This window comes from Maniola jurtina, chromosome 11, assembly GCF_905333055.1.
Source record: "Maniola jurtina chromosome 11, ilManJurt1.1, whole genome shotgun sequence".
NCBI classification, from domain to species: Eukaryota; Metazoa; Arthropoda; class Insecta; order Lepidoptera; family Nymphalidae; genus Maniola; species Maniola jurtina.
This window is the reverse complement of record NC_060039.1, coordinates 8,168,134-8,180,711: the sequence shown is the minus strand read 5'-3', so window position 1 is coordinate 8,180,711 and position 12,578 is coordinate 8,168,134. Positions and strand designations below refer to the sequence as shown.

The following is a 12,578-nucleotide window of genomic DNA, read 5'->3' as shown; positions in this document are numbered from 1 at the left end:
AACAGATCGCTCTAATGAGAAAAGTTGGATAGACTTCGTGGAACTCAAAATACTGCTAACGTCCAACAATTTGCCGACATGGGACAATCACTTCTAAAGTTTTTTGCTGTTCATCAAAGTTTTAATAGCCATTGTGTTTCCACGATACTTACATTTTCCCAAGTCGATTCAATTACGTTATCTGCATTGAGCCAATGATTTCATCAGTGACACTCTAGATTACTATCCAGAGAAATAAAACAGATTTTCAGATTTTTAAAATCAATTCATTACTTTGACTTATTTGTATGTTTTCATTCCGTCAAATACAGTTAGCCACAATTTTTTTCGGCTACTTGGAGATTTAATGACAATAGATGATAATGGTACCATTGTGCGTCTCATGATAGACCCTGTATCAATGGGAGGTGGACACTTGAATATGAACTCATTTGCTTTCTTTTCATGATTACTTTTCAAAAATCCAGTGATAAGAGCCTGACGGCGGAAATGGGAGTAGGAAAGTGGATGGCAGATTTCCCAGTAGGTATTCTTACAGACAATAATTTTGTACTCTATCGACTGCTGCCATTCGGTTGCATATCGTAGCGAGAATGTGTATTTTGTTTTCATAAAACCTTTTCATATTTAAAAAAAAGTTTTTTTACCTCTAGTTTGTTACCATTGTAGTACGAAATATTATTTCTTTTGAGAAAAGTCAGCTAAACTATACTAGTGTTTAAATAATTAAATTTTCCTAAATTAATTTTATTATCATTACTTAAATATTCGTAAATTATTCGTATGTACCTTGCACACGGGTACAGAGTACAGGTACTGTAACAACTTATAATATTTGTGGCAACGGCAAACGACCGCAAATTAACCCCAACAATTTACATAACCGAAATTCAGAGAATAACTTCTTCAATTTTAATGTTACTGGCCATTTCCTGAAAGAGCATACAATTTGTGTTTGCACAATGTAATTAAATGTGTTATTTAATTAATATGCAGTAAGGGTTTTTGGTGTAGATGTGGTGTGCCTACCTAGCGTGTTAGTTTAATTTGATTTCATTTTTAACCGACTTCCAAAAATGGAGGAGGTTTTCAATTCGTCGGAATTTTTTTTTGTTTATACTTAGTTCTATTCTTTTAGCTTGCACATTCTAATCGTGTTGGGTGCAAATACTATCCATATATTTATTTACTTTATTTTTCACAAATGATGGCAATTAATGAAATTAGAACTACATATTTCGAGTTATTTATCGAAACTCTTATAAATTCCCATTTCTAATACAAGCATTAAACTCATTTACAAATCATTCGATGAAGTTTTAAAGACAAAACCTAAAATCGCAGATTCAGATTTAATATATTTAATAATAATTACAATTAGTAATTACCTACTCGTAATAGTACAATGGTTTATCACGTAGGAACCTACAACAGAATATAACTACTAATAAGTATTTTGTATACACTCATTTATCAACACCAAGTAGAATATTCAGCTGATTGAATTTAAAGTTCAGTGAGTCTATTACCATAGATAAACAGTTTTAGAGTAATTAATAGCAGTCGGGTGAAAAATGTCGGTTCAGTGACTAGTTCATTCACTATCGCAAGATTAATAGGGTGTTCTCACGCGAATACGTGATGTTAACATTGACTATTTTTAATTAAGATTTTTGTCTAAATTAAAATTCTCTTTCCTTTGGATATTTTTTGCATTTGCTTATGCACTTTTCATTGAAATAGAAATATAAACGTCAGCAAAAACGAAGACAAGTGATAGTGAACTCTCAAATGATATATCTGATACCACAAAAATCACGTGTTTTTTTTTTAATCCTGTTTTTTCTAAAAGTTTGGAATATATTGCAAATAAAACATCTGACTGACGCTAGGGGTAAACGAACATTACATAGATAAGTGCCGCGGGGTCAATGCCGCGTCGTAGGTGTGCCCTATTGGATCTAAGATTAAATTTGAATTTGAAATCTAGGTATTATCATACGCTTTAAATACTTCCCTATATTTATAAGAATTATTTAAGCCTGTACAGCGAATTCAAGAACTACAAGTAAATAAAGTCCAACTAAATAAACTTCGCGGTCTTAAAACTATGCAGGCAGTAACACTGAGCATTGTTAATGCGAAAAGGTTTTGTTCCATTAATTACCGGCCCGTACCTGGTTTCGCCACAAAATAAATCGTGCGACGAAATTTTCTACGTTTCAATTAAAAGGCTTTCCCTTGACCGATAGTATTTTTTCGCACGAGAGTTGTTTACGCGACCGCGAAAATGGACTGTTGATAAATAATTTAAAAAGTCAAGCTTACCACACAGATTTTTTTCACCGAAGAGATAAGAGTTACTGGATTTTAATTTCAAACCACTTAGCTCATAAATGCACAGTGCGCGTGTTTTTACGTTTTTTTGAACGGAAACTTCTTTAGGCGAGGTCGGCGATTTTGGGACTGGTACGAGTAAAATTTTAAGATCACGTCACCGATATGGTAAAGGGCCGATGTAAATACTATGTTACGCTATGTTGATAGTTTTATTTTAAAAATTATGAAATTTAAATTTACGATATACTAGGGGATGCCCACGGCTTCGCCCGCGTGGATTTCAATTGTTTAAATCCCGTAGGAACTCTTTGATCTTCCAGGATAAAAGTAGCATCCTTCCCCGGGATGTATCTCAAGTCTGTACCAAATTTCATTAAAATCGGTTCAGCGGTTGGGCCGTGAAAACGTAGCAGACAGATAGACAGACACACTTTCGCATTTATAATAATATATTAAGTATGGATAACCAATGTTATTTCATAGTTTAAACTTTTTACATCTGTCGGCACTGACTGCAAATTTTAAGGTTTCGTACCCGAAGGGAGGCAACGGGATCCTATCACAAAGCCTCCGCTCTACGTTCATCCGTCTATCTGTCTGTCAGCGGGCTGTATCTCAAATACCGTAACAGATAGAGAGTTGATATTTTTACAGATTGTGGATTTCTATTGCCGCTATAACAACAAACAATTAAAAACCAAGATGGCGATTCTCAAAATGGCCACCATGAAAATTAAAAAAAAAATAGGTAGTACACAGTGTTACATCTAGGAACGGAATCATATTTTGTGTGAGAGTCTGACTCACACTTGACTGGTTTTTATGACAATATATTTCCTATCACATTTAAGCTTCACGTAGAGCGGCGCTATTGTTACGCCGGTGCGTGCCTCTGACGAGTGTTCGTCGGATTCAGTAAGAAATATGTTATGAATATGCATTTACCATATGCATTGTTTTATCCCCTCATTCCAAGCCCTATTCGTTTGTCCCACACCAAACCACAAGCTAAAATAGGTACCTACGTACGCTTTAATTCATATGGTGTGTAATTTAGACTTAGCTTCTACTATGGTAGGTAAAATAATAATACATAGACAAACAAATTACATATATTGTATTTATGGACTAAACTAGTTATATTATCTGTTGCATTTTAAATCTATCATATAACTTTGAAATTCAAATTGAAAATTGAAATGTGGTCGCGTACCGACTCTAGTCTTGAACTAATCTAAAACTAATCTAGATCTAATGTTATCTATTTGAATATAGGAAACATTATATAAAATGATATTTTTTTAAATTGAATTTGCTTTAGGTACTTAGTAAAATTCATAGTGAATGTGATGTAAGTAACTATTTTTCATACATCTTGGTCAGCAATGAGATAAACGAATACGTCGTGTTCATTATCTGAAACAAATGTCAGAGTAAACAAGTGTAAATTAAAAATTTATAACACCCCCGACAAGTGAAGGTTACAGTAACTAGAAAAGAGCTGATAACTTTCAAACGGCAGAACCGATTTTCTTGATTATAGCTAGGAACACTTTCGATCAAGCCACCTTTCAAACAAAAAAAAAACTAAATTAAAATCGGTTCATTAGTTTAGGAGCTACGATGCCACATACACAGATACACACGTAAAAGTTATAACACCCCTCTTTTTGGGTCGGGGGTTCGAAATACACATCAAGTACCCGAAATACCGACAGGATTTGGACCTTGCGTCCCTTCAGGTATTTCTCAATTAGTCGATCCACGCGGTCTCAGCATTGGATTGGGTTTTATCACTTTTTGTTACACGGTCCAATGCTTTATGCGAAAGCCCAAGGAATTTATTCACAACCAACGAGGAACAAAGATTTCTTTATTTATTGTCGTTTTTAACCTCTTGTTAAGACCCTAAGGGATCAACTTACAATAGGTACCGCAGAAAAATCAATTTCTCCATAATGCGTAAGAAAACGCACAAACATAAGGTCTCAATAATTCTACCTAAAAATCAATCTATAGGTATCATAGACGCACGGCACTGTAACTCATTTTACACTATTTTCTGTGGAATCCTACGACATTACTGACAGTAGCCGCGGAGATTCGCGGGAACACTCGAGAATTTTGCAATAAGAAGCGATTTTTGGTTTAATTTTTAATTTGTATATCACACAATAGAAATAAAGTACAAAATGCACATATATCTATCAAAGTACAAAATAAATAGTACATATAAATAAATCTATTGCTCCAAATATTCGCTTCGCTTCCCTTCCTGCTCCCGCCGTGAAGTAAATTGTCCCTGATTTTGAACAAAATATCATAAAAACATCATAAAAGTTAATTAAAGCATCGTATTTTAATTAAGAATAGCATAATTCATTTGAAGCAGCAAACGCTCTACAAAATCACCATTTTATGAAAACCTAGCAACAACCCACCATTTTAAAAGTCTTCAAAGATATTTCAGTGAAACTCGTGGAACGGATGTAAGTAGCACGCTGTGACCTAAAAAATAAAATGTGTAAGAAATTAACAGCTTTTTAATGTCCTCTTAAAAGGTTGGAGCTTTTGCTGAAACAGGTTAGAAGATTTATGTAAGGTTGCATTTCAACCATTTCATAGGAAAAACTATGTGATTCAAAGAGATTTTGTGTTATGATACCACATACCTTTGAAACTACATATCTATTTTAACGGAAATTTACAAATCATAGACATAAATAGGTGTTATTACCATTACCTACCTTAAAATTATCAGTAAAATTATCTTTCTGTTACTGCATGACAGATCCTCCCATGGACTATCATATATTGCGGTGGCGACGTCCACAGCCTAAAAGACACATTTGATCAGAAACCCATCTTTATAATAATAACTACACAGCCATTAACTATTATCATTTCCAACGACATGGTTAGTAATTTTTAAGCAGTTTTATTTTGATTCTCGTTCATACAAATCTTACAACAGATTTTTCAATGATTATTACTACTTGATGAAACAATTATGTTGGAACTTCGCACACAAATGCCGTTCTAAGACAATACAACACAACACTGTGAACTTTGAGTTTGTGAACTCCTCAATCCTGAAGCTGCTGGGGCCGCTTAGACACACACACGCCAAAACCGAAAAATACCAAAAGGTGTAAAACGGTATGCAGTAAACCAAATCAAGTAACGCCAAAGTCAATATAACTACACAAACCAAATGACCATGATAGTAAAAAAAAACATTTAAAAAATACTATAATATTATTAACTAAATTAAACCATAAAATATACTAGAGGTCTTGGGTACACAGCTACGCACCCTAAAAATTTAAGAGCTCCTTAATATTAAAACGACCCTTAAAAATTGAAGAATTTTAATATTTAAAAAATGCCTTATTAAAACTAATAAATTTTGGATTTGGAATTTCCAAACATTTCAAAGTACTGCAAAACACCACAATTTTAATTTTAGCATTTTGCATTTTTGGCGTTGTGCATCTAAACGGCTTGGCTTATTATTTTTGAGTGCACAAGATGTATTATGCTGAATTGATATTATTTGTAAAATAAGACCGTTTAACTTAAGTTTTAATATTAATTTGCTTTTTAATAAATAATTTATCTTGACAACATGAATAAGTCCAAAAGCATTTAAAGGAATCAGATATGTTCGATGTATTTTACCGAATCAGTAGCAAGTTGTCCATGTTTGCAGCAGTGATAAATATTGACAGTTATTATGACTGAAGCCATGAGGTTCTTTAAGTCTGACAGTCGACTATTTATCTAAAATAACAAGTGTAAATTAAAAATTTATAACACCCCCGAAAAGCGAAGGTTATAGTAACTAGAAAAGAGCTGATAACTTTCTAACGGCTGAACCAATTTTCTTGGGAAGAACACTCGAGAGCAAGCCATCTTTCAAACAAAAAAAAACTAAATTAAATCGGTTCATTAGTTTAGGAGCTACGATGCCACAGACATATACACAGATACACAGGTACACAGATACACACATCAAACTTATAACACCCCTCTTTTTGAGTCGGGGGTTAAAAAGAGCATTATGTTCTTAGTACATAGGTAAAAGTGAAACCAGCCGTTGAAAATAAACGATTTCTAAGATTTAACTAACTTCAAAAAGATGTTTAATATTTACTTATAGCTAAATCCATAGGTACTCGATACTAAAATATTATAAATGCGAAAGGGTGTCTGTCTCTCTGTCTGTCTGCTAGCTTTTCATTACCCATTCCAATGCTTTTCATTCCAATTTTGATGATATTTGGTACAGGGTTAGCTTACATCTCAGGGAACGACACAGGCAACTTTTTATCCCGAAAAATCTAAGAGTTCCCGCGGGATTCTTAAAGGCCCATCCGTTTAACCGATTTATATGAAATTTTGTACAGAGATAGTTTGCATCTCGGAAACTAACATAGGCAACTTTTATCCCGGAAAATTTAAGCGTTCCCACGGAATTTTTAAAAACCCTAAATCCTCGCAGACGAAGTTGCGGGTATTACTAGTTTTTTAATATGTACATTAATAACATATAAAGCGTCCAAAATTAGCACCTCTTAAAAACAAAAATATGAGTGCCCGTACACAGTATTTAAGTTAAATACTACAGTAAAATCATGGCTTTGGGCATGATAGTATAAGTTTTAAAGATATAGTTTATAAGATAATTTTAATAATAATACTTTTCAAACTTAATAGCCTTACTTTATACTATTCAACTGAAAATGTGTAGACTATCGCTATAATTATTGAAACTGACTTAACTAAGTAAACTATAACTTACCTTTGCAGCAATTCCGTAGAAGCAGATGGTTATACACAAAAAGAAAACATGAATAGCAAAAATTGCACCATAGGCATCACCGAGTTGCGCCAACATGCTGTGGATGAAATTACAATTAAGTTGGTACCTGGTACATAATATATTATAATAACAAAAATTAAATGACAAATGTACTTATCTAATCTACGAGTAGCGTACGCGAACCAACTCAAAAACTGACTCAAGACTGATTTGCCAAATCACAAAAAACCCAAATTATAGTGAGACTAACTTTTATCCTTGATTTCATCCGATTTTTATGATTTATTGTTTACGAAAATTGCGGATAGTGTCCCTCTGTCAGTGAAAGAATTTTTAAAAATTAGATTAGTAGTTTCCGAGATTACCACCTATATTCAAACTCACAAACTTACAAACACCTCTATAATATTTATTATACATAGTATAGATGACTTTAATTGACTTACTCCAATAACGTAGAATGTTTTTGAATAGTTTGCTTTAGTTTTACGTCTATATCTGCGTCTTTTGCTTTAATTATTTCTTTGAAATCTTCCTGGAGCAGTATAAATAGTGTACGTAATTGGTTCATAGAAACGGACATAAAAAATAAACTGCCAAGTACCACGTACCCCATCTTCCATACTGAAATATTTAGAAAAAATTACACTTTTTTTTACTCTTAGCTTTTCAATAAACTCATTGCAGAACTTGTTACTAGTGCAGTGGAATTTCGATATTTGTGCTTAATGGTGACATGTTTTTCAGCATACTTTTTTTAACTGGCCCCAACAACTCGCGTGATTTTTTATATCATATTCTAGGTACCCCTTTCTACAACTACCATAATATTTATTACATTTACCATAATTTGGGACTTATTACAGTGTAATATGTTTTTTTGTTTTAATTTTGGACTGCATCAGTTATGATAGAGAATAATGAAAGATGTGAGGATTATATACAAACGAACGATCGTTTTGTAACATTATCTCTATAAAACGAAAATATATCTTACTTATTGAGTAGTCAAACAAATAAAAGATAACGAATAATACAATATTGTTTTGATAATCGAAAGGCAACGTGAATTTCATCGGCGTAAGGTAGAGAACGTCACGTTTCAATATTTTCTTGATGAGTATTATCAACAGCGGTATCCCAAAATAAAAGTGTATGTATGCTCCGAGCAAGAAGCAGTAAACTGAAACAAAAATGCTTATTGGCTTTGAAGATAATTTGGTTCCACCCAAACCTCATAATAAACAATTGACTACTTTAGCGTTTAAACTACGTGTGTGTGATAATTATTACATATTATCAATGGATCGTTGAATAAGGACCCCGGATTAGTTTGAAACTAGTCGAGCATAATCTGACAAAGACGTGAGTTAGTAATATATCCGTCATATATTTATATTTATAACAAGCTCATGCCCGCGACATCGTCCGCGAGGACTAAAAAAATTTCAAACCCCTATTTTACCCCCTTAGGGGTTGAATTTACAAAAATCCTTTTTAGCAAATGCTCTCGTCATAATATAGCAGTCTGCATGCCGATCCGTTTAGTAGTTTAATCTGTGCGTTAATACATCAGTCCGTCAGTTAGTCACCTTTACCTTTTATATATCTAGGTTAATTGATTGGTCTAAATGTAGGAAGTTTAAAGCTATCACTAGTATGTTCGTAAGGAAAAATATAGTGAGTCAAAAGTCAGTGTTATTTGCGAAAAAAGATAGCTGCACTAGCTTTATTGTCACCGTCAATTGAGTTTTAGAGATTTGTCGAGTCAGCACTATTGACTGATAAAATGAAATCTTCAGTTAGGATTTATTATTACTTCAAATTATTATATTATAAGTTATTTTAATACTTACTGCGTTGGTATGAATCGATTTGTTTTACTTGGTCCCGTTTCAACAAGATTTCATTTGGGCGTAAACTGTCGTCATTTCTCCATAGTTTTTCTAACTTGAAAACATAGTTTCTTATTTTTCCCTTGATCAGAATCAAATGTAAGTAAATTAAAGGACCTAAAAGATAGTATACAGTAAAAAAAAACCATGTACAGTAAGTACACTTTACTTTTAGAACAATAACGTCCTTTAAGTGCGCCATAATTTTATCCTTGCGTCAATCAATCTGACTAAAATCGTACCACATATTTTAATTTTTTACATAGCTTTTTCCCACAAATTCTTCCACGCGACTTTAGCTCTTTTTAAACTTCTAGGAATAACTTATCTTCGAGGAATAGAAAGCAGTTCCTTTCCAGGTAGTGTTGATGGTGTGTATGGTATTTCTGGCGTAAAGGTAACTTTCCATTGCTTGCAGCAGAATAAGGACAGCAGTGAACACCGACGCCAAAGTATATAAGTTTGAATTAATTTATACTTACTTTCGATAGCATTGTAACAAAAGGATATATCTCCAGCCAATTCTAGCAAGTCCGTACCGCTATATATTGCCTCAATCACATATCGCCAGTGGTTAAACGCAGTGATGATAAGACACAAAAGTATTATAACGGGCGTGTATTTAAATTTGTACAGAAATACATTCCTTTCATTAAAAATATCAATGCCTGTACAACGAAAATATTTTAATACCGTCAAATACGGTTTAAAAAATTCAGCGTTTATCTTTTCTAAATGTGCCATACTTCCAATTGTTACAATGACTGAAAACTCCATACAATACTGGCGTATTTAATTTGTTTCGATAAAAACAACGAGTTATAAAATAAATGTTGAACCCGTTAAATAAATTTGTTTTCGTGGATTTCACGAACGATGCGAGTGTGCCAATATTTAGACAAATAATATTTGTCCGTGCCAATTTGGTGTCGATATGTTGCCCTGAAAAAGCAATAAAAATAATAAGTTATTTTATTAACTATCGGAATAATTGATATAAAATGCAAATGTTTGCTAACCAAGTAGTTAGTACTGAAATAATATTTCGTGGTATAGTAGGTAATATATTCATTCCTAAATGAGAATCAAACTACGTTTGTATGGAGTAAGTGACGGAGAGTCCCCTGTGTAGTTGATTACGATCCCACTTCGGCGAAATTAGCATAGATACAAAAGGAACGCTTATTATGTGACGAGAATTGAGAAATGAGGGAACTTGAAGTTATTTAATACCTTCTCCAGATTTTGTTTTCTTTGTTTTTTGTTGTAAAAATGAAATAACTGCTTTTATGGTTACGTATCTACGCCATTCGTGCTTTGATTCTTCAATAATTTTCAGGTTGAAGTGCATGTTTCTTTTAGTTTTATGTGCATCACATGTCACAATCCCATCACAAGCAGTTATTTTACATCACAGATTATAGTAAATTACCATTCGAAAGTTTCTATTTTGTTTTCATTACTAAGAAATACACTAACGTTACATTTACACTTCTACTCTCCATATCTATTGACATGTAATTTTTTCATAATTACTTACGAAACGAAAAGTTCCAAAACATTTATGTACTTAACGTCTAAAAATTGCCTCAAATTAAGGTACTTATCTGCATTTATGTCGGATGAATATAAAATTTTGCATTGAGATTAGATACAATTTTATTACTAGGTAATCAAAGTCAGCACTGGTTTTAAAAAAATCTAGATACACGCGAATGAAGTTTCAGGCATCATCCACAAAGTAAGTTATGATATATTATTAAATGAAAATGAATGTATCTTTGATTGTTTATTTCTTATGCGATTCAAAACCATTCATTCAATTGCGATGAAATTTTGTACAGTTGTTGTTGGAACTTACAGGTTTCTGACATAATACCATCAACGCACGAGTCGCTCGTACAAAGTAGAATTGCAAAGCATGCGGCAGTTTCTAAATAAAACATCCGTAAGAAAAGAAGCGGTGATAGCCTAGTGGTTAAGCTGTCCGACTCCTATTTAGAAGGTCGGGGGTTCGATCCCGGGCATGCACCTCTAACTTTTCGGAGTGCGTTTTAAAAATAAATATCACTTGCTTTAACGGTGAAGGATAAGCATCGCGAGGAAACCTGCTTGCCTGAGAGTTCTCCATAATGTTCTCAAAGGTGTGTGAAGTCTTTCTCTGCACTTAGCCAGCGTGGTGGGCTATGGTCAAAACCCCTTCTCGTTCTGAGAGAAGACCCGTGTTCAGTAATGAGCGGGTGATGGGTTGTTGATGATGATGATGAATATAAGGACGGCGGTGATCCTATAACTATCTCATTTTGTTATATGGAACATTAAAAACATCAACTTGCGTGCAAAGCCGCAGTCAAAAGCTATTTTTTAATATAGCGACTATGATTGTTTACGGGGCCATCAAGGCAGCCCTGAGTTGTTATAAGCATTTCGATCGCACCGTAACAGATCGCCGTAATGAGAAAAGTTGGATAGACTTGGTGAAGCTCAGAAACAATGGCAATGCCCGGCAATTTGCCGTTACTGGACAATCAATTCAAAAGCTTTTTGCAGCTCGTATCAAACTTTGAACAACGTTTCACTTTTCCGAGAATTACATTTTTCGCAAATTATCCGAAACGAAGGAAACCTTGATTGATTGCTTATGCAAAAGCGTGTGGGTGACGTGGCCTAGTTGCGATAGTATATACCTTAATCGATAGTTACTGGTTAAGCAGCTTGATCCAAGTCGGTAAATGGACGGGTGACTCACTTTGGAGGTCTTCCGTGCCTTTCGATTTCGTTTATACTCATCGTCATGATCAACCCATCGCCGGTTCATTACTGCGCCGTTTCCACTCGGAATGAGAAGGGTTTGGGCATAGTCTACCACGGTCTACGATTGGATACATACCTACTTACATCCTAATCCATACTATACCATCCTCCATACTAATACTATAAATGCGAAAGTGTGTCTGTCTGTCTGCTAGCTTTTAACAGCCCAACAGTTTAACCGACTCTGAAGAAAGGTACGGAGTTAGCTTACATCCCGGGGACGGACATAAGCTACTTTTCATCTCGGAAAATCAAAAATTTCCCACGAGATACTTAAACATCCATCCGCTTAACCGATTTATATGAAATTTGGTACAGAGGTAGTTTGCGTCCCGGAAATTGACACAGGCAACTTTTATCCCGGAAAAGCAGAGTTCCCACGGGACTTTAAAAACTTACATCCACGTGAATGAAGTCGCGGGCATCATCTAGTAATAAATAATCGCGAAAGCTGCCAGTCGTAATCGTTAACCTCAGTCAAATTGTATGCAAAAAAATCTAGGAGCCTATTGGCTAGTTAGTTAGTTAATTTAAGTAAGTAACGTCGAAAGTTATTCATGCTCGCCCGTTCTTATTGTGAAACTCCTACTGATAGGTTATTTATGTAATTGTTGTTTCTAATTGTGTGTTTAAAATGTTTTACTTAATTAAAATTTTCAAGTTCCGTAAAGTTTTAACTTCTTGTTTCATTTTGGATCCAATTT

The 12,578-nt window shown here is 34.0% G+C and overlaps 1 protein-coding gene across 2 annotated transcripts; it reads right to left on the bottom strand.

The window, feature by feature from the left end:
* Nucleotides 1–3,495: 3,495 nt before the first annotated feature.
* On the bottom strand, nucleotides 3,496–9,874 carry LOC123869332 (odorant receptor 10a-like). 2 transcript variants are annotated; one of them, XM_045912200.1, is made up of 9 exons: nucleotides 9,543–9,874; nucleotides 9,022–9,177; nucleotides 8,163–8,348; nucleotides 7,612–7,789; nucleotides 7,145–7,241; nucleotides 6,022–6,123; nucleotides 5,088–5,176; nucleotides 4,782–4,848; nucleotides 3,496–3,756 (listed from the first exon to the last, which is right to left on the bottom strand). In XM_045912200.1, exons 1-9 carry the CDS (start codon nucleotides 9,835–9,837, stop codon nucleotides 3,700–3,702), a joined length of 1,227 nt encoding a protein of 408 aa, XP_045768156.1. In that variant the 5' UTR covers nucleotides 9,838–9,874; the 3' UTR covers nucleotides 3,496–3,699. The 2 variants fall into 2 exon arrangements, with proteins under 2 accessions (XP_045768156.1, XP_045768157.1); XM_045912201.1 differs by lacking the exon at nucleotides 5,088–5,176 and having other exon boundaries at nucleotides 3,666–3,756.
* Between the last annotated feature and the right edge of the window lie 2,704 nt (nucleotides 9,875–12,578).

Coding starts and splice junctions, on each gene's coding strand:
- LOC123869332 (XM_045912200.1), bottom strand. CDS start 9,837: ATGGAGTTTTCAGTCATTGTAACAATTGGAAGTATGGCACATTTAGAA. Junction 9,178..9,542: donor TTGTTACAATGCTATCGAAA/GTAAGTATAAAT, acceptor ACTATCTTTTAG/GTCCTTTAATTTACTTACAT. Junction 6,124..7,144: donor TCTACGGAATTGCTGCAAAG/GTAAGTTATAGT, acceptor TTGTTATTTTAG/ATAAATAGTCGACTGTCAGA.